The sequence below is a fragment of the Procambarus clarkii genome, chromosome 9 (assembly GCF_040958095.1).
Source record: "Procambarus clarkii isolate CNS0578487 chromosome 9, FALCON_Pclarkii_2.0, whole genome shotgun sequence".
Classification (NCBI taxonomy): Eukaryota; Metazoa; Arthropoda; class Malacostraca; order Decapoda; family Cambaridae; genus Procambarus; species Procambarus clarkii.
Genome location: NC_091158.1, coordinates 20,988,846 through 21,016,009, shown reverse-complemented (window position 1 = coordinate 21,016,009; position 27,164 = coordinate 20,988,846). Strand labels below are relative to the sequence as shown.

At 49.2% G+C, this 27,164-nt stretch overlaps 1 protein-coding gene across 4 annotated transcripts in view; it reads right to left on the bottom strand.

Moving 5' to 3' along the window:
* Positions 1 to 27,164, bottom strand: part of LOC123766179 (protein Wnt-5b) — a 99,293-nt gene that overhangs the window by 30,311 nt on the left and 41,818 nt on the right. For 2 of the 4 annotated variants that reach the window (XM_045755113.2, XM_069321275.1), the window contains exon 2: positions 23,208 to 23,894. In XM_045755113.2, the coding sequence (XP_045611069.1) occupies positions 23,208 to 23,287 (80 nt within the window). In that variant the 5' untranslated portion in view covers positions 23,288 to 23,894. The remainder of the gene's footprint in view (positions 1 to 23,207; positions 23,895 to 27,164) is intronic. The other 2 variants (XM_069321277.1, XM_069321276.1) reach the window with 1 other exon arrangement.

Genomic DNA, 27,164 nt, shown 5'->3' with positions numbered 1-27,164 from the left:
AGGAACCATTAATACACATTTAATAACACTTAATATCGGACTTTATTTGAAATAATTAAATAAGACACTCCCTAACTATATTCCCTACTAGAGGCCAAGGGTACTGAATGAGGTGCTTTAGTACAAGAGAGCCGTACTTACTCGTATGTTGTTCCACAGTTTCCCTGGAGATGATGTTCTTTCCCAGAGTCCACACACACCTCCCTACTGGGCTGTGCCCACTCAACTGACTCTCCTGATCTCCTGCTCCTCAGCTGAACATGAGGGTTTTGCATTTGTTGTTTAGGGGTTAATCCCTGAAGATTACCATGACGGCATCAATTCTGACCTCTTTGTGATTCGATGACCGTTGACCTGACTCTATGGCTAACTTATACAGAGGTGTAACTTTTACATTGTCTGCCGTCGCCTGACTGGCGCCTGTGGGATGTTCATCCTCCACGTGGCCTGTTCATGCTGTTATGATGTTCATGTACTATGTACTGCTCTCTTGTTACATCGGTTGAAACCAGTGGTCTGTTTCTAATTGGATCTCTTTGTATTAACTGTGTTAAATTGTTAAACATAAGGATTGTCTTCAGAACTCTCAACAGGGAGTCATCTTGGACACTGTACACCACGTATGTGAGAGCTATACATTAGTATGCAGTGTCATCATTGAGTTAGTCATCACTGTCATCATTCATCATCTTTTCAACTACATACAAAGCTGGAAAATATCCAGGGATTTTCCAGACTAAAAGTCCTGAATTGGCGGATCGGAGACAAACAGGAGACATGGTCACCACAACATGGTCACAACAACATGGTCACAACAACATGGTCACAACAACATGGTCACAACAACATGGTCACAACAACATGGTCACCACAATAACAGCAGGGAGAGACAAGTGCGTGTTACACCAGGCCGAGGTTACACAAAAACAGCAAAAAAAATAGTAAATCAAAGAGATAAAACAGAACTTCAAAGCGAAAATAAAAGCACATTAGTAGAAGCAAACTTTATGCACGAGTTCAAATAGGTCCCTTTGAGTCTAGACTATCTAAGAGGCGGAACCCAAGAGCCGCAGGATAATCCCCGCAAATACAACTAGGTTAGCACAGGAGAAACAACAGAGAATGTCATCTCTTAGTACCGAAAAGAATTCATAAAATACCCCCAGAACCATAATAACGAGGTCAACATACCAACACGAATACCATCAGGTAACTAACTGCAACAAGCAGTCCAGCAAGTAAGGTATGACACGGTTAAATATAATAAGATACTATGGCAATAAAAGTAATGCAGCTACCTAACAAGGAATATGAAGACTGGAGAGCGAGCCAGCGAGCACCTTAGGCTGACGGGAACCCCACAATCATCACGGGACGGACACTCCCTCCAACTATTAGATGACAGTGCGTCAACCTAGCATGCTGTCTCCCGCACATTCTCCAGTAGGTCAAGGAACAAACCAGCCCAGAGACCTATCGGAGAGTGCTTGGGCCGCAGTTGACCTTCCTTCGCTGACCGCTGCCGGGAGAAATAAAGTAGCCTCAAGACAAGTCACGGAGAAGTAGGCAGAGTTCTCCATGGACCATCCGGGAGACAGCGGCTTCGGCTACCTTGTCATCTTTACATTATAGCTGGTGAAGGGAGGTATCCCTAGTCCCTATGCCTGGCAGACCTCACAATACAAACAATATTATGAATATTATAAAAAATGGCCCGGGCCATATTATGACTATATATAATCAAATACAAATATTTGACCAAACACTTGAAATTGGTGGACACTGTCCAAATAACCGTAGCGTTATGATCGTATATACGAGTCAGTGTTGACAGTTTCAAGTTAATACGACGATTCTCAAGATATTGTTTATTCTGTTTTTTTTTTTGTTAAATGCGTTAAAAGTCTGCAAAGCCCGACGACAACTCCTCGAGCTCTCCAAAATATTTGACACGTGTCACACCCCAGTGAGGGAGACGCCTTTCAGACGTCCGTAACTCTGGCACTGGACCCACGCCAGCCACTCTCGCACACCGCCTAACATCGGGAGAACCTACTTAAACCCACCGCCAGCACCAGGCTGGGGGCCCCAGTACACGCGCCACGTAAATCAGTAACAGCCCACGTGAAAGGTGAACTCGCCAGTGTTTCCCAGTACGCGTGGGCAAGGTACTGGTGTAAACACTGGGGTTTGTGAACACTGCATGTGTGCGCGCTTTTGGTGTCCTGTGTGAAAGTGACACTTCTGTAAATAAGTGTAATAATAATCTATTATATTTTAACGTTGAAAGTGTAAATATATTGGTGAAGGGAACTCTGTGTGTTGTTCATCCCTCCTTTCCATTATTGCACTATATAGCCAATTCTTGAGAGCGTACTACCGACTTGGGGTAGGATACTATAAACGAGGTTCATCCATCAAGAACCCGGTTACTGGTCCATAGTGACCGTAACAGTATGTGTGGTAACTCTGTAATTAGCTCATCAACGCTAAATGAATTTTTGGGTGCAGTTCCTGAGCCATTATGTGCCTGTGACGCCTCCCAGCACCACTCACAGGACGGGTTTGGTGCATGAGAGATGAAGTGAGCGGTTACAACGAGACGCTGTGATGTTTCTGTAAACATTAGTACCTCCCATCTCTGGCAAGCCGAGTAACTTTTGTCTCTCTGTCAGACCCATGTTTACACCTCCCTCGCACCGGCACACACACACACACACACACGCGCGCACACACGCACGCTTTCTTTTTCGCATATCGAGCACAGAATCACAAATGTTGATCATTAAATAAGGAATAAAGTACACTGCCAAAACAATGTGATTGCGCATTCGTTGCCGCCTTTCTTCCCCCTCGGTATTTACCCTTAACAAAAACGTTGGCGGGGCGCCGACAAGGAATGCTGCTCAAACACTGGAGAAGCGGCGGGAACATCCCTGTCCTTAATGCTTACCTAACACACACTCCCTGACACTAGCCACGGGGGCGTGTCCCTGCTGCCGCCTCCGTGTCCCCGCTGGCCTACTTCCACCTGGCGCGTTATAATTTAACTTTCCTGACGTTCGATTTTCTTTGTCGAATCTGGCCGTAAAGATGTGGTTGGGGGGGGGGGGGGACTTTGTTAAAAAGTGTTCTTTCAGTGCGGTCAATACTTGTTGACCAGCCTTACATGTTGTAAGTATTTAGTCAAATCTCTGAAGTCTCATTTGTGTTGCCATTTTCCACCCGCGTCTTCTTGTTTCTTGTCCTACTCTGCTCTCCTCTGGGCTTGGGAGATCATATTCCTTTAACTTATCCTCATATTTGAAACCTTTTGGTTCTGGCACTAATCTTGTAACAAGCTTCACTATTATATTCTTGTGTGGATGACTTCTGGTTTGCTTTCTCCGTTTACCGCCTTTCTTGCCCAAACATTTGGGGCTGGACGGTAGAGCGACGGTCTCCTTCATGCTGGTCGGCGTTCAATCCCCGACCGACCAAGTGGTTGGGCATCATTCCTTCCCCCCGTCCCATCACAGATCCTTATCCTGACTCCTTTCAAGTGCTATATAGTCGTAATGGCTTGGCGCTTTCCCCCCTGATGGTTTCCTTCCCTTCTCACCTTCCTGACCTTATAGTTGATGGGATTAAACAGCAACTTGTCCACACTCGAGTCCTCCTCGACGTCATCTTGGCATGCAGGAGCTCAGCCTCGGGGAGGTCATCCCGCCAGCAGTAACCCTTCACACAGACACTGCCACGTGGGGCATGTGACGAGGACTGAGCTGTGGGCGACCCTCAGCTCCTATACCCCCCCAGCACCTCCCCAGAATGCACATAGTGCTTCACTGCCTCTCGTCAACTCCGCTACCCAACTAACAGGTCGCGTTACTTTACGTTATATTAATCATGAGTAACCTACTATGATAAGTAACGACTCACAAATATCTACGTTTTCTATGCATCGGACTCGATTGGTTAGGCGGGTTGCTCAGGCTCGTACGTTTGTGGTAAGGTTAGGAGGCTGGATTATTTACGGAGTGGCTAATGAAGAGAACGGGCTGGATCAACCTGGTGGACACAGCCACACCCACAGAGTATGTTCAGTGCTCCACTACCCGTCACCGCCACCCTGGACCCCAGCCCACATCCCTCACCACCCACCCTGGAGTACACCCTCACAGCCACACCTACACCCTGGAGTACACCCTCACAGCCACACCTACACCCTGGAGTACACCCTCACAGCCACACCTACACCCGGGAGGAGAACTCTGGTGTTCTTGAGGATACACTCATAACACACCCAAAGGTTACCAGTGGAGCCTACTGATCAGGTGACCCCGACAGACTAACCATCGTGTGATGGGATTTTAGCATCACGTAGCTGGTTGTTGATTCATGTTGTATACTCCCCTATGTATGGTCTAGGGTAGCTAGTGGAGTGTGTGTGGCCGTGCTCTGTACTGTGGTGCTGTTGTGCTGGAGGAGGGTGACGGGTGCTGGTGACGGGTGCTGGAGGAGGGTGACGGGTGCTGGTGACGGGTGCTGGAGGAGGGATCCCCCACCAGTGTTGGAGGTGCGCCGCGTCACCCCACCACAACCCCGTATCGTCACCTGCACACAAGGTCCATCTCCACCTGCCCCCGCCCAGGCCGCCCCACCTTGGGCGCCTGAGGGTGGAACACTGTCTTGCTGCCAAGCTGTCATTTACTCAACTCCCTGGCCAATATTGACACTTTTCCCGCGGCCAACTTGGCAACTGTGAATCCTAGTTAATGCGTATGGAAAATTGTCATTATGGCGAGCAGGTTTTTCGCGAAGCGGGCCCTCCACACCTGTGTCCCACCACACCTGCAGCCTCACACCTGTACAACTGCTTGGTACAACCCCCTCCCCTTCACCAGCCACACTAGTAAACAACACTGTAGTCAATAGTCTTAAAACAAACAGAACAAAGCTATTTGACCACTCTTCCTGGCCTGGTGGTCGAGACGACCTCCTCATCCCCTCCACCGCGCCAGGCTGCCCAAAGAGCCCACTTCCTCGGTGATATTGAAAAAGGCAATAATACGAGGGTATTGGTCCTTAGGTGAGTGGTGATGGTTGGCCAGCACGCACAGGTCTATGATGATCCTCACTGTTTATTGCCTCTGCTTCTCTCACTCCTTCCCTTCCACTCCTGTCTTGTCCGTCTCCTTCCCTTGACCGTGCCCACCTGTTGACCGTGTCTACCTGTAACTTGGGCCGTGTTACGCTACTAGTGTTCGTCGTGTCATTTCTTGCCAGTATTCTCCACTTACTGTGTTGACTGTGATCTCGGCTTTGCCGCAAGAAGCTTGCAGAGCCGCGAGCCTCAGGTCGACGGTGTTCTGTGCTTATGACTGTGATATTCTTTGTCATATCTTTTCTTCTAACAAGATATTTCATTATGGAAGATGGGACCACGACCGAGCATCCTACATGTATATTTTCTGTAATGTGTATCTAGTCTCCGTTCCAGAGAGTATATGGCGAGACCTTGAGAATATCCCTATAATTTAGTGTCTGACTGCGTGGTGTTTATGTTCTCTGGTTTCCTTATATTTCAGGTATGCCTCTGGCACTGTCAGTGCGGGTGAGCATTGCGGGCAGCATCCCGGGCGGGAGAGCACAGGTGTGTAGAGCACTCTGGTGACATTCCTCGTCGTGAAGGTTTTCATAATGCTCTATGCGCTCAGAACACGTTCACTCTTACATCCTTCATATGTCGATTCCGCTCTTTGAGTAGGTCTGCTTGTATCTCGTATCCTGCATTCAGTAGAGTTCTTAATTTTATCCACAATCAAGTAGTTAGATGGTCCTATAAGTGGTCTGTGATGAGTGAAAATCATGTTATCCGCTGCCCCCATGGAAGACTGTACTGTGGTGGTGGAGTGTGTTCCTGTGGTCTATACTGTGGTGGTGGTGGAGTGTTGCTGTGCTCTATACTGTGGTGGTGGTGGTGGTGGTGGTGGTGGGGGGCCCTTGTGTCACGCATACGATTGAAAAGAGACGTTCTTTGTAAGAGGAGAGGTTGGAGGGCCAGAGTTAGCGAGTGAAAGGTAACCTGTAGATATGAGAGGGTGTGAGCGCTCACTGGGGCTTCCCTCTGCTTCTGACTCTCTGATAACACACTTGGCTCAGTTTATGATCACTGACCTGTAACTTGGGCACAGTGATACCAATCATCATCACCAGCCTTTAGCTCATATAGGAAACTGACCTCTACGGGCCCAGCCCACGTGGAGTCTATTTCAGACCTGTAAACTACTCTACGTGGCTTAAAGACGCATCAGCGCGTGTTCCTCAGTAACTTACTGGGAACTTGACACCATCATATTTTCCATTAGACCTAACAGGTGGCAGTTGTGGGCTTTTAATGTTCGGAGAATGAGTTTGCCCAAATGTTACGCCAGGCTGCGAGCAACTACGTCTAACGTTTCAAGAGGAAATGCCTTAGCAATGTGCAATTTTGTGCAAGATGCCGCGTGCACCATTTTACACACAGTTCAGTCCTGAGGGATTCTTGCACTGCCACAATGATCAGCATTCAATTCTGGATTTGGTTCGTTTCACACGTAACTGACTGAAGACAAATTTTGTTGGCGACATATTCGGCATTAACAATTTATTATCTAGATTCAGGTTTAATATCAAAGTGGAAGGATGTTACACAAATTCTTGAGGGAGTAATATATAGAAGTTCATCAATACTACAAGTAATTACATATAAATAAAAGGGAGGAATTGTGCAGTGAAGTGTCAGTGAACACTAACAGTGTAAAAGGTGACCACAAGGGCTCAGATAATGACGCACCTAAGTCATGCACAACCACTTGATGAAGAATACTTCAAGTTAAGACTGCTGACTTGACACTTATCAGAGGTGTCCCTGGCGTTCACTACAGTACACTGTGGGGACAAAGCAACCTTTAACCGAAGCACACTGGAGTATGTCCACACACACACACACAAACACACACACACACACGGTCAAGTCGGCAGCTAATGTTATTATAATGAACAGTTGTCACCTGAATAAGAAGAGGACTTCCCTGAACGATTAGGCTTGTTCACGAGGTACATAATTGGTCCACCCGCCACAGCTTCAGCACTCGAGTGATCACCGTGGCGTCGATGACGTTGTTCACACATGTTCACCATGAACAAGGTCAGTCAATACTGAAGCACCGTAGACTCGGTTATACCAGTACTCTCTCCTTCAGTAGAAACGTTCTCTTTAACTCAAGATACACATCAGGTGGCTGCTGCAAGTTATGCCCAGGTGTCTGCTGATGACAGGTGAGGGGTGAGGCACTCACCTAGGTGTGCTCGCGGGGGTTGAGCTTCGGCTCTTTGGTCCCGCCTCTCAACTGTCAATCAACTTGTGTATAGGTTCCTGAGCCTACTGAGCTCTCTCATATCTACTTTTGAAACTGTGTATGGACTGCTGTTGATGATTAATGTAGTGGTGGCGACCAAGGGTGTTGTCGACTCTCAATAGGGGAACCCGGGTTCGATTCCCGGGCGGGAAAGAAATGGTTAAGTGCATTCGCTTTCACCTATTGTTTCTGTTGACTTAGCAGTAAACAGGTCTGTCAACTACTGTAGGGAGGCATCGTGGCAGTAGCTCCACCTTTAGGCGATACGACGGTGGCAGGTGCTTCTCCACACACACCACAAATGGTGTTTGCTTTTCTGACATGAAAGTCTTCTTGGTTATCTTGAGATGATTTCGGGGCTTAGCGTCCCCGCGGCCCGGTCCTCGACCAGGCCTTACGTCATCTCTCGCACCATTCCCTCCCAGGCAGGTACTGGAGCGAAGATAAACGGTCCAAGTAATGCACTAAGCATCATCACTCGACCTTCCTGCCCGCTGCACCTACACTTGTCAATACGGTTAATTCACTGGTGAGTGTTAGAACTATATTCCTGGAAGTGGCGGCAGGCGGCGGCCGCAGACTCAACCTTGACAGTTTTCTAAGTAGCTCTGGCTGAGTCCCAATTAGAATTCTGGAATCACAGTAGGTTTCTGGAAATGGGCAATAGGTGCCAATTTTGTGGCACCCCACAGACCTGACAACCCTGTTGGAGGTCGGTGGGGTTAATGACAGTTATGACCAGCAAGCCAGAGTCCTCCAAACACTACCTCCTATCCCTCCAATTCTTGATCTGGCTGTAAGTTGATTATAAATGTGTCTAACCAGAGCGTCACGTGTGACAGAGCTTGTTATTCCTGTCGCTGGTAGTGGAGGCATATGTCAGGTACCTGAGATTATTGGTCTACACTAATATTAAGAGGATGTTGGTCTCCATCCTGCAAGCCAGAGCGATCTACACAACCCCTATCATGACCTCACATGTGGAAAAATCGCTCTCGTACAGTGTGACCCGCTTACCATGCACGAATACCTACAGTAACCCTTCATACCACCGTTTACAGTGATCCGCGTACCATGTATGAATACCTAGAGTGACCCCTGCATATAAACCATCTATGAATACCTACAATAATCTCCATACCTTCACCGTATCAATTCCTAGTGACCTACTCACCAACACCGTATGGATACTCACAGTAAAAGTATATTATGCATACATAACATTAAATACATTGGCTTATATTTTTGGAGGCAAAGAGAGGACTTGATGCCCAGACTGGTGCGGGAGAGAGAGAGAGAGACACACACACACACACACTCCCTAAGACCCACACTGTCATCGCTGGAACATAACCGCCCGCTCTAACTCACCCACAGATCACCGTCATTATCACAAACGTATCATTGCAACCGTCAGATTACTGGCCTCTGTCCCTTGCCCGGCGCCTGGGTCCTGTTTATTATCTAGCCCGGGTCCTAGGAGGCTCTAGGGTCCTGTTTATCACGTAGCCCGGGTCCTAGAAGGCTCTAGGGTCCTGTTTATCATCTAGCCCGGGTCCTAGGAGGCTCTAGGGTCCTGTTTATCACGTAGCCCGGGTCCTAGGAGGCTCTAGGGTCCTGTTTATCGTGTAGCCCGGGTCCTAGGAGGCTCTGAGGTCCTGTTTATCATGTAGCCCGGGTCCTAGGAGGCTCTGAGGTCCTGTTTATCATGTAGCCCGGGTCCTAGGAGGCTCTGAGGTCCTGTTTATCATGTAGCCCGGGTCCTAGGAGGCTCTAGGGTCCTGTTCTTTACAACATGGGACCAGAATGTTCTTATGTGACCTAGTTCTTGGGTTATATCTAAAATGTGACCTCGGGTCAAGGGTCGTGTATGTGGCTGGATATGTATAAGTTACTGGTGATCAAGCTGACTGTGCCCTCGGTAACCCGAGTCTTGGGTTCTACATACTGGTCCAAGATGCGACAAGGAATACGAGACGGGTCAGGAACACACACACACACACACACACACACACACACACACACACACACACACACACACACACACACACACACACACACACACACACACTACCGTCAGTATACCGCTGCTGGGGTATACTGAGACCGGACTGGTGAGATAACAACCCCCCCCCCCCATACGTCAGGAGCTGACATGTGATAACATCGTACGTCACCAGGTGATGGTACAGCGTGCGGTGCTCGAGGGGGCGGCCAGGCACACGCATGGGCGGTATACATGTACTCGTCCAGTTGTGCTTGCAGGGTGTTGAGCTTCGGCTCTTTGGCCCCCGCCTCTCTCTACGGCGGGATGGTCTCTGGTTTGAGTCCAGTGTGCCGAGGCTCGTGAGGAGTGAGGGAGTAGGTTTGGTCTTGGCAAGAAAGATGGTCATGTAATTTAGAAGTGCCAGCGAGATCCTCCTGTGAGCTGTAGTGTATCGAGGCTTGGCAGGGGTGGGCGTGAGGGGCGTGGCAGGAGTGGGCGTGAGGGGCGTGCTGGTGTAGTGTGGGCGGCGGGACTGTCAATATGAGCCGCAAGAAAGTGCCAGGAGTGATCTCCAGCTGATTAACCCTACTGGCCTGCCTTAACCCTTACATCGGCGAGCCCGCCTCCCTCACCATAGTTGCCTCCCTCCCTCACCCCTGCCTCCCTCGGAACCAACAGGAGCTCAATATGGAGACTTGTAAAACATTCAAGCTAACAGTGGCCACCTCCTGGATTGTGTCATCCTGGACCTCGTGGACCAAGTGTGGGTACCTCGTGTATTTACACTTGAGCACGTCTGAGCCACTACACCTGTAGTACAGGCCCCAGGACAGGCATGTTTCCCCTCTCTTCACCCCATCTTCTTCCCCCGCCCCCCTCTCATCCTCCCTCAGCTCTTCCCCATCTCTTAGAAAAAATATTATAACGAAGCACTGAAAATATCTATGGGAAATATTAAATATTTCACACTTAACTCCTTGAAAAAACATGGGAGTCTATAAATGCCAGTATTTTGGACAGTATTTAGCTTAGTCCTACCCCGACCAGCCTATGTTAGTCCCGTACCCCAGACCATTTCCCTGAAAAGTTAAGTGAGGCTAGCTCCAAGTATCTATCCTTCTACCTTGAACAGACACACTTTCATAGACATATAGACACCAAAGGCGTTATTTTGTTTAACATTTTTGGGGGAATATTTATGCAAAGTTTAGGTTAGGTTGAGGATGAAAGCATTGAGGCATAACGGCTGATGTTGTTGTGAGCGGCGAGGGTGGGAGGGAAGGTAGGGAGGGAAGGAAGGGAGCCATCACCCAGCCAAGTAATCCCTCTTGATAGCCTTAAAATACAAAAACCTTCCCGACCACACTCATAAAATTCTTGGTCCTTCCCCCATACTCTTAAAACACATTTCCCTTCTCTCACCTCCGCACAAACAGCTGGGCCCTTTATCATGTTGAAACTCTCTTTCACAACCACCACCACTACTACTACTACTACTACCACCACCACCACCACTTCCCACACCACCACCACCATTTCTGTAATTTCTCTCCTTCCTCAGCTTGTCTCTGACTCGCTGCTGCAGCTCCACTGTGAACACCAACAAACAAAATGCAGTGGTTGCTGGCTACCAGCAGCATCTCTCACCATATTTTCAACAACAGCCTTATTTTGGGTAAGTACGAGGTGTAGTGTCCTGGCTGGTAACCTGCCTTTCGTGTCGTCCGGAGTGTGAAGGCGCGATAACTGATCCTCCGCGTCTGACAGCTTTGCTCTCCATGTTCCGACACCCCGGTGAGAGGCCTTCCTTGCCCACTATGTCCTAGTGATCACAATCCCTCCACATCTTCCCTCGTCACTCTCGAGGCTTTTTCTATTACCTAACAGTGTTTACCTAACAGTGTTTATGAAGAAATGAGGCCCAGCACTTTATACCCTGACTAGTAGCCTTGTGGTACCTGGTGTATTTAGTTTTGCTTTGTCTATACTGACGGGTGAGTTCTCTAGTCATATCTCGCCTTGGAGTTGAGGTGGGAGTGCATTTCAACGACCTTTGAAATGCACTCCAGGAAGAGGATGGTCGACTGAGGGTACATTTCCAGCATCCACTCGTGTCGTCATGTCCTATTGTCCCTCACTATAAATACACCTGGTCAGAGAGACAGCTGAGGGGACACCGGTTCCCGGTAGCAGTAACATGTATAGGTAATGTCCTCGACTGCAGGCGGGGCCCCCATAAAGAGCTCGACCTCAGTACACTGTAGTCAATGTTAGGGAAGTACCTCCTCCCCAACCTTCACTACCACATACACCATCACCACAATTCCTCGTTTTCATAAACAACCATGATCAAATAACGTTAAAGTGGTGACTATTTGTTATTACTGTAACTGTCAACCAAAATCCCAGGATTAACAAGTGTTAACACACGAGGTGAAAGCGATTAACGTCTGACTGATGTGTGAAGAGACCAAAGGTTTTGCAACTTTCTTGCTTATCGAGAGTTATGTATGTAGACGCGCCCATGGTGGGGCGGGGTGACCCAAGGGCGCCTCGCTGATGTACCGCTGATAACGTCAGCGGCCCATGGTACATGCATCACCCCACCAACACTTCCCCAGGCCTCCCAGGCTCGCCTTCTCCCACCAGGTTAGTTATACGTTCCTGGCACCGTAATACCCGCAGCGTCGTGTGCGTGCGACTCCTAATGTTTGTGCGCCTAAACACATTGTGCTCAACCTCATGATCACGGACCACACATCAACTGATGTCCAGGTGAACATATACGGGCTCTTCGGCCTTCTTTCTTGCCGTCAACTCTGACCCCACACCAAGGAACACAAGCCCCCACACGACGGCACAGAAAACCCACAAGATGAGGCGAGGTGAGCCCGCTAGAGCTTCCTGGAGCCAGCTTCCGCTCTTACACTGTGTTGTTGGAACTATGGCAATAATATATAGAGGAATATAAGCGTCGAGTGTCCCCGTAGGGAGCTAGCAGCCCTCAGTATGTAAAAGTTCTTAGGTCAGGTCGTTTCTACAGCCAGCTGGTACTTTCGATTTGCCACAACGTTTAAAATTCAATATGCTAACCTGACCAGAAACAGACGAACCTAAGTCACCCCACCTAACCTAACCAACCCATGTATAGAACACGAGGATCTGTGTGAGACACTGCCTCTCATAGCACGTAACATCTGGCACGTTGGTTACCATGACGTAGTATTGAGGCTTGCTTCAGGAGCTGCCAGGGGAAACACCGTTTGTTGGGAGCGTGAAAGTGAGAGTGAGTGTGAGTGTGTGTGTGAGTAACTGAACGCGCTGATGGGGGAAGTCTGAGCAACGACCAAACAGTGATCAATGTATTTTAACTGTTCTGGGTCTTATCTTCCAGAATCAACCTTGAGGAGCTCCACAAGACGTTAAGGTTCGTCATCACATTTATTAACACGGAAGTTATGATTACTGAAGGTGTATGCAACGGGCGTGCAACGTTCCCAAAGCTTCATATAGAGGAAACATCTGCAATAACACTGATATAATTTGTTTATTCATTAAAACTAAAAAAAATTTAAATTAACACAAACAAGAGGGAGTCCAGTGCCTGACACACACAAGAGAGTGGCTACACTAACCCGGCACCTTTCCACACTAGGAAAGGTGCAGGAGAGTGGAGTGGAGTGGAGTGGAGTATACACCTCTTTCCGTCTATGTTCTCAAACACAATAACTTTGGAGATCAGTGATATAGAATAAATGTTATGTGACGTATCTGTAGTGAGCTGAACAAGGGCTGAGAAGTGAGCTGAACAAGGGTTAAGGGGTGAGCTGAACAAGGGCTGAGGGGTGAGGTGAACAAGGGCTGAGGAGTGAGGTGAACAAGGGCTGAGGAGTGAGGTGAACAAGGGCTGAGGAGTGAGGTGAACAAGGGCTGAGGAGCGAGGTGAACAAGGGCTGAGGAGTGAGGTGAACAAGGGCTGAGGAGTGAGGTGAACAAGGGCTGAGGAGTGAGCTGAACAAGGGTTAAGGGGTGAGCTGAACAAGGGCTGAGGAGTGAGCTGAACAAGGGCTGAGGGGTGAGCTGAACAAGGGCTGAGGGGTGAGCTGAACAAGGGTTAAGGGGTGAGCTGAACAAGGGCTGAGGAGTGAGCTGAACAAGGGCTGAGGGGTGAGCTGAACAAGGGCTGAGGAGTGAGCTGAACAAGGGTTAAGGGGTGAGCTGAACAAGGGCTGAGGAGTGAGGTGAACAAGGGCTGAGGAGTGAGCTGAACAAGGGCTGAGGGGTGAGCTGAACAAGGGCTGAGGGGTGAGCTGAACAAGGGCTGAGGGGTGAGCTGAACAAGGGCTGAGGGGTGAGCGGGCAGGCAGGAAACGTATCTATGAGCTCATCACCGCGTTAATTACTTGGCCAGATAATTGTAGGGTATCCAGGCCGCACGCCCGGCCGTCCACGCCCACCGGGGAACATCCTCACGCGCCGCGCCTCACCACACAAGCGTTACCCTACAGGCGCGTACCTAGTAGTGTCTACAGGAGAGGGAGCTCTACCTCTTTATGCCCCGCACGCTTTCCTTCCTTGCATCTCTCTCTAACGAATACAAGTGTTCATTACGGCTGACAAATGAAGTGCCCAGTGAAAGTGCAAGCAAGAGCCGTTATCCTACCTCGTTTGAAGCCTGCCGTTAGAGGCTCGGTTTCAAATAATAATCTCATGAATTAAATAAATAACAATGATATACGGATCAGAATGAGCCAGGAGCCAACTGTGTTCCCGAGCCTTCATGTGGTCGGCTGACCTGATCAGATGAAGGCTCTCATTAATTAATCTGTTGAGTGAACAAGTTCCAGATACGAGTGAGCCTAAGAGTGAATGATAGCCGATGTAGTGATGGTCTTGATAAAGGCAGTTCAGGCATAAGGCTGCTGATGGTCGAGAGTCTTGTGTCACGGGTGCCAACTACTCCATGTCCACCAAGCAGAGTCAGGTGGGGAACTGTGAGACTGTTGGCCTTGTACATCACAGTAAGTCCACCAACGTCACGACGGTGTTAGAGGCCTTGATCAAACCACTCCCACCAGACTTGATCAAGACTAGAGATTTGCCATCTTGCACGATTCTTCCCTTTGTGCAAGTCAGATGAATGGTGGAGGGGAGGTGATCCAGGAGAGGGGTACACACTCAAGATGAGACTAAACTTGGTGCTTCATATAAGGTTTTGCAACGCGTGCTGTCAAGAAGGAGAGAGATGCGCCGTAGGGCTGCAAGTTTCCTCGCTGCCTTTTGGCCTCTTCCCTGTCATTGTAGAGTCCAACTTCATTCCCAAATGTAAATTTCATCTCTGGACTCTAGGTTTTTACCACCCATTTACATGCCTGCTGACTTGCAGTGTGCAGTCTAATTATGATCGCCAGAGTTTTCTCACATGCAAATCTGACCCGTCATCTCCTTTCCCAGGAAGAAATCCCTGAAAGTTGGTGAATGACGAGTCTTATAGCAGTTAGCATATAGCAGTTAGTCAGAAAAGTTACCACAGGGATAACTGGCTTGTGGCGGCCAAGCGTTGAATCGACTTGAGAATGATACAGGACGGACCGAAACGTCGTCGTCCCTTCACCTTCTAGTGTGTGATCTGGTCAACTTACTTTAGCCACGTTATTGTGTCTCATCGCCTGCAGTTAGCATTCCTTCCTTTCCAAATGTAAAGTTAACGTGCAGCTGTCAGCACAGACTTCAGCTTCAGGAATGAGCCGAGTAAATCGTTGAAATAAACATTCCACAGCAGAGGGCCAAGCACATTACCTAGAGATACGCTGGCACCAATCGAGTGACTTTCAGATACTGCTCCATTAAGGACTACTCTTAAGAGTCCGTTCTTGAAGGTAGTATCCTTTATTGGCTCTAAGATGGAACCTGAGATACCTAGTGCTTGAAGCTTCACTAATAATCCAGAGTGCCAGACCCTATCAAAGGCTCCTGCTATGCCCAGAGCAACAACACAGCTGATCTTGAACTCATCCAGTGACTGATGCCACATAATGGAGAAATTTAGCATGAGATCAGCAGCAGACCGCCCTTTTCTAAAACTATATTGTCGATCACATAGTAGCCAATGATAGTCAAAAATCATTGCCGCTACTCTGACGACCCTGCCGCTACTCCGACGACCCTGCCGCTACTCCGACGACCCTGCCGCTACTCCGACGACCCTGCCGCTACTCCGACGACCCTGACATTGCTCTGGGCGTTACCTCGCCGCCCGTGACGCTGTGGCTGGAAGCCTTTAACTAGGAGAAGATAGTGATCTGGGCGTCCGGTGGGAGGCGAGCGTCATAACCCTGGTCACCAAGCTGGGTTACTACGCCACAAGTATAAACCTTCACGTACTGACAATACACGTTTTCCACGTGGTAGTGGTGACCACGACACGTTCTCCACGTGGTAGTGGTGACCACGACACGTTCTCCACGTGGAAGTGGTGGCACTAGTGATAGCGGGTAGTTAGTACCATCTTGTCCACTGATCCAACAACTTGTATGTGGTAGCCAAAAGTCCCCCCGGGCTCACACGGGACTCTCCTGGTACTCTGGGCTGCTGGTTCATGCTGTCCCGGCCGTCTTACTGGTGCCCGGGAGTAAGGTAGGGTGCCCTGTGTTAATGCCTGTGTCCCTTGGGGTTTCCCAGGCTCATTCTTCCCACCCCTGGATCTTACCTAGAGAGGGTTCTCAGAGTTGTTCTTCTCCCCAAGCCCGGCCCGGGGCCATGCTTGACATGTGAGAGCTTGGTCCAACGGGCTGTTGCTTGGAGCGACCCGCAGGTTCACATATCTACTACTACCTTTACTCTTCACTGGCTCTACTCTGTCTTTCCTTCCACACAGTTGACTGCAGTATGTTGTTGTTTTACTGTGCAACATTGTGCACTTGGTGCTCCAGTATTTTCCATGTATATATTATGAGATATCTTGTTTCCTCCCTAGGTCTAAATATATTGGGTACACCAGGCCTAGCTTTATGTCCGCAGCGTATCCCCGGTGCCCTGGGCCTATTCCGGGTGGCCTGGGCCTATCCCGGTGCCCTGAGCCTATTCCCGGGTGCCCTGGGCCTATCCCGGTGCCCTGGACCTATCTATGTCCGGAGCGTATCCCGGGTGCCCTGGGCCTATCTTGGGCACCTTGAGCATAACCCGGGATTAACCCTATTACCCTGGGTTAATCCCTTGTTGTAGTGGTATATGCCCACCTGGGGCCGCAGAGGGCACAAGAAGAGCCCAGGAGGACGGCGGCTCGGCCAACATCAATAACGCTTAAGGGCTTGACAAGATGATTATGGTAATTAGCTCGGCGCTCATCGCTGAACACTGATTGGTCATTGATTTTATAAGCCGATTACTGACCTCCTCCCCCCCCCCTGCATCATCCCCATCCCACCTCCTCAGGCTGATTGACGGCGCTGACTGGTGTTGGCCTGACATTACACGGCAAAAATGTATTTCTGTCTAATTGCCTGACACCGGTAATGTGATCTATAATTAAGGCGAGGAGGCAGCGAGGAGTCACTCAGTGGAGGACACGACAGTTTACAAGTTTACACTCGCCTCTTGCCTCACATCTGATGGTTAACACGAGGCCAGCTGGGGCTAGCTAGGTGGCCAGCTGGGTCTAGCTAGGCGGCCAGCTGGGACTTTCATAAACCATTTATGGTTTTCATAAACCATACAACACATTTTTTAACAACTTAAAATGTCGTAATTGACAGCCGTGAAAAGCCTCGTAGGTGTGCTCTTCAAGGTTAGACAAGTGAACACATCGGCTGAGTGCAGCAAGTGTGGTCAAGTTGATCTGCATATTCAACATTGCATATTTACGCGGAGACCAAGCGCCCCACTATCTTTTTTGCTGAAAATAGTCCCCTGGGAGCAACACTGACCAACTTCAAAACGAAACAGTTTTATAAACATATATAAAATGCAAGAAAAGCATTCATAAGTTATCATCTGGAAGTGAAATTACAAAACAAAAAGTTCAAGAAGACCGAGAGAAGCTCACCAGGGACACCTTGAGAAGCCGGCGGTGTTCAGGGACAACATTTGTGGGTGTGATGATGCAGAGGTGAGCCCCTGGCTAGAGCCCCCCTGGCTGGAGCCCTGACCAGGGCTCAGGGACGCCACCACCACACTGCTGCTCACTCACCATCACCACCATCTCTGACCTGGTGCCTCTTCCAGCACGGACAGACTAAGTGATTATCTCTGAGCGAGAACGAGAGAGAGAGACGATTATCTCCGAGACGAGAATTTACTCACCTATTTATGCGTTGTTTAAGGTTTGGCTCTTTGGTGTGTGTGTATTTACTATTTTGTACGATTTAATTGTGCCTGCAGAATCGAGCTATTAGCTCTTGGATCCCGCCTTTCTAATTAATATCTCTCTCTATTATATCTAATTCATATAATTTTCAATGAGAGGACGTCGAGAGCGACTCGTCTCAACCAACGTTGTGACAATGATTGCAATAATAATGCAACACTCTTCATAGATAACTGGGACTCTAACATTGAGACGGACGCCATGTATGGGAGGGACGGGGTTCACCTCCGAAGGGAGGCGAGAGGCAGCTTCTGCAGACTCATTAGCGAGAACAGTATGTAAAGATTTAATCAGCCTGCCAGTAGTCGGCAGCAATAAAGCTTAAGGAGCCAGTGCATTACGTCAGTCAGCGGCAGCTTGATATTAATCGACAGCAAAACAACAATTTCTCTGGACATTTGCTCTTGGACATAATCGCCAGCACGCATTAGCCGGTAGACAGGTACAGGACTACTGCCTACACCGGCCCTACGCCTTGATGTACGGCACACCGTGGCCAGGGGGCGCTCCCCTGCCCATCTTCAACTCCAGCACCCTCCACCCCTGTAACCTGTGATCATCTGTATCCTCCTCTGTGCTACAGGGGAATTAAGCATTAACTCCTGGATCCCATCTCTCAACTGCTTAATTTCTAATCCATATACTTTTATTGTGTATATTTGAATCTGTATATTAAGCCTGATCCTCAAGTCTTCACTTTCCTTCCCCTGACACTGAAGGTGTTAGGGAAGGTGTCTAACACCCGCATGGCTTACTGAACAACGCTTCCATCCGCTTTCTATCATTCCAGTTCTTATTTCTCACTATCTCTGCCCTGTCGATTTCCTTGAGTATTTTATATATGGTGATCATTGTAAAACTATTATTTTTTCCTGCACTACGCTATCATGACCTCAGTAAGGCAGTTACTTTATGGTACAAGGGAGATCAGCGGGTGGCTGACCACCAACCAACCTTACCTTGGAGTGTTTCCGGGGATTAGCGTCCCCGCGGCCCGGTCGTCGACCAGGCCTCCTGGTCAAGACTTGTACGTGTTTACAGTAGACTCAGCCCGAGGGCGCGCCTCTCTCGGGCTGGCCAACAGTAGGCACAATAACAGACTACTCGGCCGTCACTGGGTCTCTACACCCATCTGGTGCAGTGATTATAATGATGATGACAGTTTCCGCATCGTATTGTATTAAATGCCGCTAAAGTGAACTGGTAGTGACCCATTGTGTACAGAGTGTACAAGATAACTCACCACTCACTCCACAACCACCGTCAAAAGCGGCCATGAAATTTTAATAGTCATTTGTACATCAGAAAAATATACTCAACGATTAGTCTCGGTACCTCAAGCTGGCTACTTTCACCGTGGCGCAGCGTGGTGCAGGGAGCACCAGCTGAGCATCTGTACGCCCTCCATGCATTACATCACATGACACGATCTCTTCTTCATTTCTTGTGAAACCATAAGTACTAGACTTGTGGTTCACGTGCACACAGTCAAGCAGAAACACACACGTGCATGTGGTTATGGGGACACACATTCATGCTGCTGTATAGATGGCTCAAGTTGCAACACCTGTAGCGATGAAGGAGCGGCTCAAGTTGCTCCTGCCACAGCAGGCAGCCGAGAATCTGCCTATTGCAAGGAGTCTGACACGTGGGGCAGGGACACACAACACAGTATTGCTGGCGGGATACGACAAGCCAACCTTGGCTGTTAAGAGCCTGCTTGCTCAAGCACTCTTCCCTCTCTCACGTAGTAACGCGTCACTGGCCTTTTCTTAGATCTGGTCTTGCTCTGCTATACGTACAGTACAGAGCGTATCGCGATGCACGAGATATGCTCTGACATTATTGACCAGGGATAAGGGGCGACCTCCTCAAGCAAGCACAATCACAAGAATTAATACTAGGGCGACGCTGGGACCCACTATGTTTCCCGGGTGTTTCCCAGCTTCTCGTGGGTGATAATAACGACCAACCATTTTGGGCGTCGGCCGTTCCTGTGGGTGGATTTGGAATCCGTGTATGGGCACCCACAGCCGATATCCAGTCCCACACTTGGGTGAGGCTGAGGGGACAATCTCAGGCGACCCAGCTAAACTCTACTTGTATTGAGGGCAGTCTCAGGTCTACCAGGGACTTATATTCTGACAGCTGTAATTACTACAAGTACTCCGTCATGCAGGGGAGAGACCCTAATCTATTTTCTTATGAATAAAAAGCATTATAAGCTGATATGGATACATTTGGTATCCTTCCCACATGCCGCTGATGTTGACTAGTTAGTGTGTACTTCACGAGATATTTCAGGCGTGTTTCCTACTTCAGGCAAGTGTGTCTTTGTCAGACTCCAGAAAATTGCTTGTCTCGCAGATGATACCTTGTGTCCGTCACAATTTTCCCAAATAAGCTCTTCATTACCTGGCATATGCTCGAGTTAAGCTCAAGCAGCCACCTGCAGCTTAACTAAGCCACCTTCTGTAGAGTCTTGTAGTCATCCCCGCTACTTGTATTTCTCGGTAACTTGACGCTGTTGGTGAACCTCGATATGGAGGAGTCTATCCCGTCTGACAGACCATTAACATATCTTGGTAACAGGATGAGTCTAGGTCTTGATTCCTGTGGGACTCTGGTGGCCACATCCGACACTAATGGGTCTTCCTTAACTTCTGACGTTTTCTTTTAATTATTCAAGTGTTGCAATATCCACTGGAGACTTTCTAGTTGGGGCGAGGGTGTGGTAGGTGTGGGTGTGAGGGTGTAGGTAGGTGAGTGGGTGTGTAGGTGCGGGCCAGCAGAGAGAGTGAGCGTGAGTGTGAGTGTGTGAGTGTGTTAGAGGTCAGCAGCGGGTGTGGTGGGGGTGTGGCAGGACCTGAGTGCCGTGCCTGGAAGGGTTAAGAGAATAGAGAAAGGGTTGGCCCGATCCCCACGCAAGCCACACCCCCAGGCCGGCCCCACCGCCCTACCACACCCCCAAGCGGGTGTGGTAGGGTGTGGGTGGAGGGCAGGGGCCGGGTGCGGGTGGAGGGCAGGGGCCGGGTGGAGGGCAGGGGCCGGGTGGAGGGCAGGGAAGCTGGACCTCTGGCCATTAGAGCCGAGTCGTCTTACAGAACAAATTGACTAAATAACGTACTAAAACAGTCTTACCAATAGTTAATACGTCACGTTACCATTTTACCATTAAGTATATTATATTAATAAAGCTTACTAGAGATACGTTCACCACTAGTCAGTTAAACAATATTTTCTTGTATCTTAAATTACTCGTTGATATTCCCAATTTGTTATGAAAAGTATGAAAATATTGGTGTAAATTTCAAGGCGTGACCGAGTTAACACGGTGAAGGCTTCCACAGCAACAAGGCTTCAGCCACTCAACATAATAACCAGTGAGAAAACTCGGTAAAAATGCCTCAGGTTTATCACCATTATCTGCGTTTGAGATCATTTGAAATACCTTGAAACTGTTTCATTCAATGTATGTCTATTGGTCATCTGTGGGGACACTACTGAAGAAAGGCTCTTAGCAACCTGCTAAATAACATACCTGCTATATAAGATACCCGCTATATAAGATACCCGCTATATAAGATACCCGCTATATAATGAACACTGACAAATTTATTATCCAAAATAATCCAGGACTCTCACACATTTTTTTGAACAGGAAAAAATATAAATGTTTTGTATATATATTTAAACAAGTTCACCATGTTGACTAGGAAAGTTGTTCTGTTACAAGTTGAAACAACAACGTTAATATGATCCTTGTGCAATCCACTAATACAAATAACAAAAAAATAATGCAATATGAATATTAGTCAATTCTGTTGTTGGATTTAATCTTGTTCATATTATCTCATTTGAGTCGGACTGAGAAGCCTATCATCAGTGAGCCGCCCAGATAATAATTACAGGTGTGCAGAGGTGCGCTCCACAACCAATTTACAGTATCCACCTCAGTAAGGGATACGCTGGCCGCCGTTTCTAATTATATGCCTTTTTTGGCAGAATTACACGCAAAAATATATATTCATTAACCATTAATACACCGCAGTAAGGTGAGAAAATATGAGCCAGCAACGAAGTTGTTAAGCAGGTTAATTGCCTCCACAGACCTGGATAACAATGGTCCAGGGCACACAATACATCTCCCACTCCTGGCTTGGATATCACCTCAAACAATGGAAACCCGCCGGAATTCCAATTATAGTCTTGGTGCGCAATGATCATGCTTCATAATAATATTCTCTAGAGTGACGTGCTCTCAACTGTGGTTACGAGGGTAGAGCTTGAGCTCTTGGGTCCCTCAACGTTCAATCACCTGTAGGAGGTATAGATCTGTAGTCTCCAGAGACAGACAGACGCGCGTACTAGCGGTGAGACAGTGTAACCACAGAATCATAAGGGGTATAAGCATTCAAGAAGGAAGACGCCGAATACATTAATATATACTTAAGACAGAAATGAGAGAGAGGGAGAGAGGGAGAGAGAAGGAGAGAAGGAGAGAGGGAGAGAGACTACCTCCAGCCACTACTAATAGGAGGATCATAATATATCCCCACTCAAATTTCAGAGCAAGATCCAATAACCCCGGCCGTCGTTCGCACAATGGGGCGGGTCTCCCCTCACAGGCGGCCGGGGGGGGGGGGGAAGATGAGGAATGACAGAAGGGGGAGGGGGTGAGGTGAGGATAGGGAGAGCAGTATGGGAAGGGAGGGAGGAGCTAAGGGGTGGGAAGAGGGTGGAGGACAGGGCAGGACTTCCCCCTTCCCCCCATATGCGGAAGGGGACGGGGGTGAAGATGGATAAGGGAAGGAAGGGCTAAGGGAGGGGTCGTAGGGCTAGAGGCAACACCCGGGATAGGAGTAGGTGGGTGTACTACCACACTACACATGGTCAGCTCGTCTACTGACCTGCCTACACCCATTACCTGGAGGCCGCTCCCTGGAGCCGTGGAAGCAGCCACAGACAGCTCCTGGTGATCTCAACGCCACCTGATAGTGATCCTGATGGGAAGTTTGACCCCATAATCAACGCCCCACTCAGGGACAACATCGTTGTTAACGCCTCACTATAACAACGTATTGATCATTCTACCTCTGGTATACTTTGTGAGGTTAACTATTGTATTCAAGATTGTGTAGACGGGAATGAATACACCCATACACTCACGATGCTCATGGTACACAGTATATGTGACATTTTTCACCGTGACACAACATACTATACACACCATACATTCTACATGCATGATGTTTAACACGTGCCTCATATACACAACATTCATCATTTTCATACTGGAGACCGTGAGACATGATGAGTTTACCGGCGTGGAGTTTACCAGTGTCTCGGACTTGATTAATTCACGCGTTAACCAAGGCATGTTAATGGTCTGCAGGTAAATACTGGCGCAACTCCACCGTCAACATATATGGTTACAATGGCGTGTTGAAGAGTAGTTAGTGTGTGTACTTACCACCAGGTGGCGGCGACGCGGTGCCAAGACAAGGCGGCAACCACCACGACGACGCACGCCACAGTCCTCACCCGATTCATGGTGTCTTCTGCGTCGCTCACCACCTCTTGCTGGTGTACCGGTGGTGGGTGCTGGTGTACCGGTGGTGGGTGCTGGTGTACCGGTGGTGGTGGTAGGACAGGTTGCTGGTAGCAGCTTCGGTGTTCCGTCCAAGATGATGTAGCACTTGCCAAGGCTTGCAAGCTACACACTCACGCCACACAGATACCTAATAGTTACACGTAGCGCGCAGCCAGAACGAGCTACATCTTGACTAGCGGGGGGTAGGGACCCCCTATGACAGAGTATCTGTAAACCACACACGAGGAACGACCAGCCTCAAACTCATCCATTTAGAACCAGCGTTTACCGTGGTGCGCGCGCACACGCTTTCATGGAGCCCGGACAACACTCTGCAGACTTCATGTCAGGCCATAATGAGGTTGTTGGCGGAGCTATTCTTAAAAACACTAGACACCACTTCGACTCCCTGCAGGTCTCTCTCGAGCAGGTCAGTAGTGGTGGTGGTGGATATGAAGGCTGGTTGGTGGAGCAGGTTGTGGCCCTCTCCGTGGGTCGTGGTGGTCGTGGGCGGCTCCTGCCACTGCTTCTTGCGGCTCCTCTGATCACCTCTTCTTTCACCCGCTGCTGCAACACAAGACAAAATTAATGCCACGTTCAAAGATAATTTGCCTCACTCTTCACACCCACCCACCCACTCCCCGACACACGCACGCCCGCCCGCCCGCCCACACATACACATACTGGTAGGGGCCTGGTAGCCTGGTGGATAGCGCGCAGGACTCTTAATTCTGTGGCGCGGGTTCGATTCCCGCACCAGGCAGAAACAAATGGGCAGAGTTTCTTTCACCCTGAATGCCCCTGTTACCTAGTAGTAACTAGGTACCTGGGAGTTAGTCAGCTGTCACGGGCTGCTTCCTAGGGTGTGTGTGTGTGTGTGTGTGTGTCTTGTGTGGAAAAGAAAAGTAGTTAGTAAACAGTTGATTGACAGTTGAGAGGCGGGCCGAAAGAGCAAAGCTCAACCTCCGCAAACACAACTAGGTGAACACACGCCCACACACAAAGAGCGTAACTCTATACCGCTCACTACTAATACATCTCTCCTAACTTTTTTACTCTGACATTTGGCCTCGACGCGCCGTAAAAAATTACACATGAAGATAAAAAAAAAAACTTAATATTACCCCCAAACATTAATTGTTACGATTAGAAGTGCTGAGTGTTAAGGCGGACTGTGAGGGCGGCGGCCTGGAGGCCATCCCCGCCGCCCACCACCCACCCAATCTTTGGTGTGTGGGTGGCCGGTAGCTGTCCCCGGGGACGAGTACTAGTTAATTGGCAGCGCAGGTACTTACCGTCGCTTGTTAATGTGCGGCAGAGTACTTGGCGGGGCCATGACGGTCTCTCTGGCTTGACCCACCACCCGTATGGTGATTGGCAAGGAGGAATTCCCAGTCACTTGTTTCCTCGAAGTATAGTGATACTCGTACTGTCTGGAGAACTGAGCAGTCTACCTGGCTGACACTGTGTGCTCTACCCGGCTGACACTGTGTGCTCTACCTGGCTGACACTGTCACACACAAGCCACATTATAACAACTGGAAGCCTCCAGTTGGACGCCCAGTTGGGCCATCACATCAGAAGCGACGATCATACCCACAATCATTCCATACATGTAAGGTCGGTATGATACTACGCTTCATAAGGAGCACGAATAATAGGTCAGCTAATGTTATTTTCAGCTTTACTTTGCGCTTCTTAGGGTTTCATTTATATTAAGCTGTTCAGCTTTGGGACAGTACTACAGCATTAGCCGAAGTTCAGTAAAGACTGGACCTAGGTAACTGGGTCTAGTATTCCTAGGTGGTGATCCTAGGACTCGGTACCCACCTGTACGAAGAGGTATTAAGAGACCTCTAGTTCCATTCTCGACGAATTGATGACTAAGGACGGACATGACTAAGTATACATATGAATGAAAGGGAATTAAATATTTCAACACAAAATAGAAGAGGAAATAATATATATAAATTGGATAAGTTGGGATAAAAAAATTGTAATGTAATTATGAGGACAAGGAGCAGGGCCAAGTGGTGGTGGGCCAGGTGGTGGTGGTGGTGGTGGTGGGCCAGGTGGTGGGCCAGGTGGTGGTGGTGGGCCAGGTGGTGGTGGTGGTGGTGGGCCAGGTGGTGGTGGTGGTGGTGGTGCAAGGCCAGGTGGTGGTGGTGGGCCAGGTGGTGGTGGTGGTGGTGCAAGGCCAGGTGGTGGTGGTGGGCCAGGTGGTGGTGGTGGTGCAAGGCCAGGTGGTGGTGGTGGGCCAGGTGGTGGTGGTGGGCCAGGTGGTGGTGGTGGTGGTGCAAGGCCAGGTGGTGGTGGTGGGCCAGGTGGTGGTGGTGGTGGTGCAAGGCCAGGTGGTGGTGGTGGGCCAGGTGGTGGTGGTGCAAGGCCAGGTGGTGGTGGTGGTGGGGTGAGCCTCACAATAACCGCTAAATAACGTCGGGAGATGTATTGTCCAGGTCGGAGGTGGTGGTGACCACAGACTGGCCCGACCCACACACCCTCACCTACACCAACCACCGCTTTACAAAGACCACATCTGTCCCACACCCCTCTCTCAAACCCACACCCACGCACGCAAACGTGCACGCACGCACACACACACACAGGACTCATTCCTTCTGAAGATGTATTAATATACGAAAGTACTTAAGGAAATTCCTGTTTCAATTCTTCCTCCGTGGTCTGACACTCACATTTTTCATCACGTGTTAATTGTTGTGATTTACACACACACACACACACACACACACACACATATTATATATATATGAATCTTTAGAAGGTCTAATGTCCAGGGGCGGTTTCTATCCCAGGTAAATTCATTCATTCACGGGGATTGAACGCGGACCTGCAAGAAGCGAGACGGGCTGGACGGTAGAAAGACAAAGTGGGTGGTCACAGGAGTCCCTCGACCTCCCACACACACACAACGTCTGGCCCGCAGTGAGCTCAACCTCGTATTTCCGTTGGGAGTGTTTCTCGTGAAGAACTTGGTGACCACTTGGGCACTGTGAGGCAAGCCGCGCACGTCTCACGAGCAGCGCTCATATATGGAGTTTCCTGCCACACCACAACTATTCTCACCTGTCGGGAATGATGGAGGTTGTGGGGCGGAGGCTGGTGCAGATGTTGGAGCTGCCTCACCGCAATCACTTGCTTGCAAGTCAACATTGTTAGCTTGTAGTCTGCTACTGAGTAAGACAAGTGACGGCAATACAGCCATCTGACCAGCCACGCTCTTCCGAACTGGTCTTCTACTGTAACCGACCTCCTCCCTGAACCCTCTCTTATCCCAGATTGGGTGGTGGGCGGGGAGTGGGCGGGGGTTGAGGAAGAGAAGCAGGTAGGAGAGGAAGGAGGCAGGCTGAGGATTCTCTGGGTAAAGGGTAGAGACCAAAGCCATCATACCAGCCCCTGATGGTCGTCTCCGGGACCAGCACTCTCCCCACTAGGTTTGGTCACCAGAGAATAAGGTGTTAATGTGCACCTGGAGCTCGCCTTGACCTTCTCGGCTGAAGAGCCATAAATATGATGGTGGGCGCCCAGGCTATCCTAACACTCGGGGAAATTTAGTAACAATAGGATAATGTGTTCATGGAATGGCCTCTGGCCTCAAAGAGTCTCAGGTAAAAACTGACTGTGGTCGGCTAAACGTGGTGACGATTTTCTCAAGCTCCGGTGAATAGTCGTAGTCGACAGCGACTTCAACCCTTTCAGTTTTAAAAGTTATTGGCTTGGGCCCCTAACCTATAATTTGGGAGAATTAGCTGACGCCATGGTATAGTGAGATGACTTTGCTCTCTCTCTCCCGGCGGCTCCCCCGCTCTACCCGCCTGC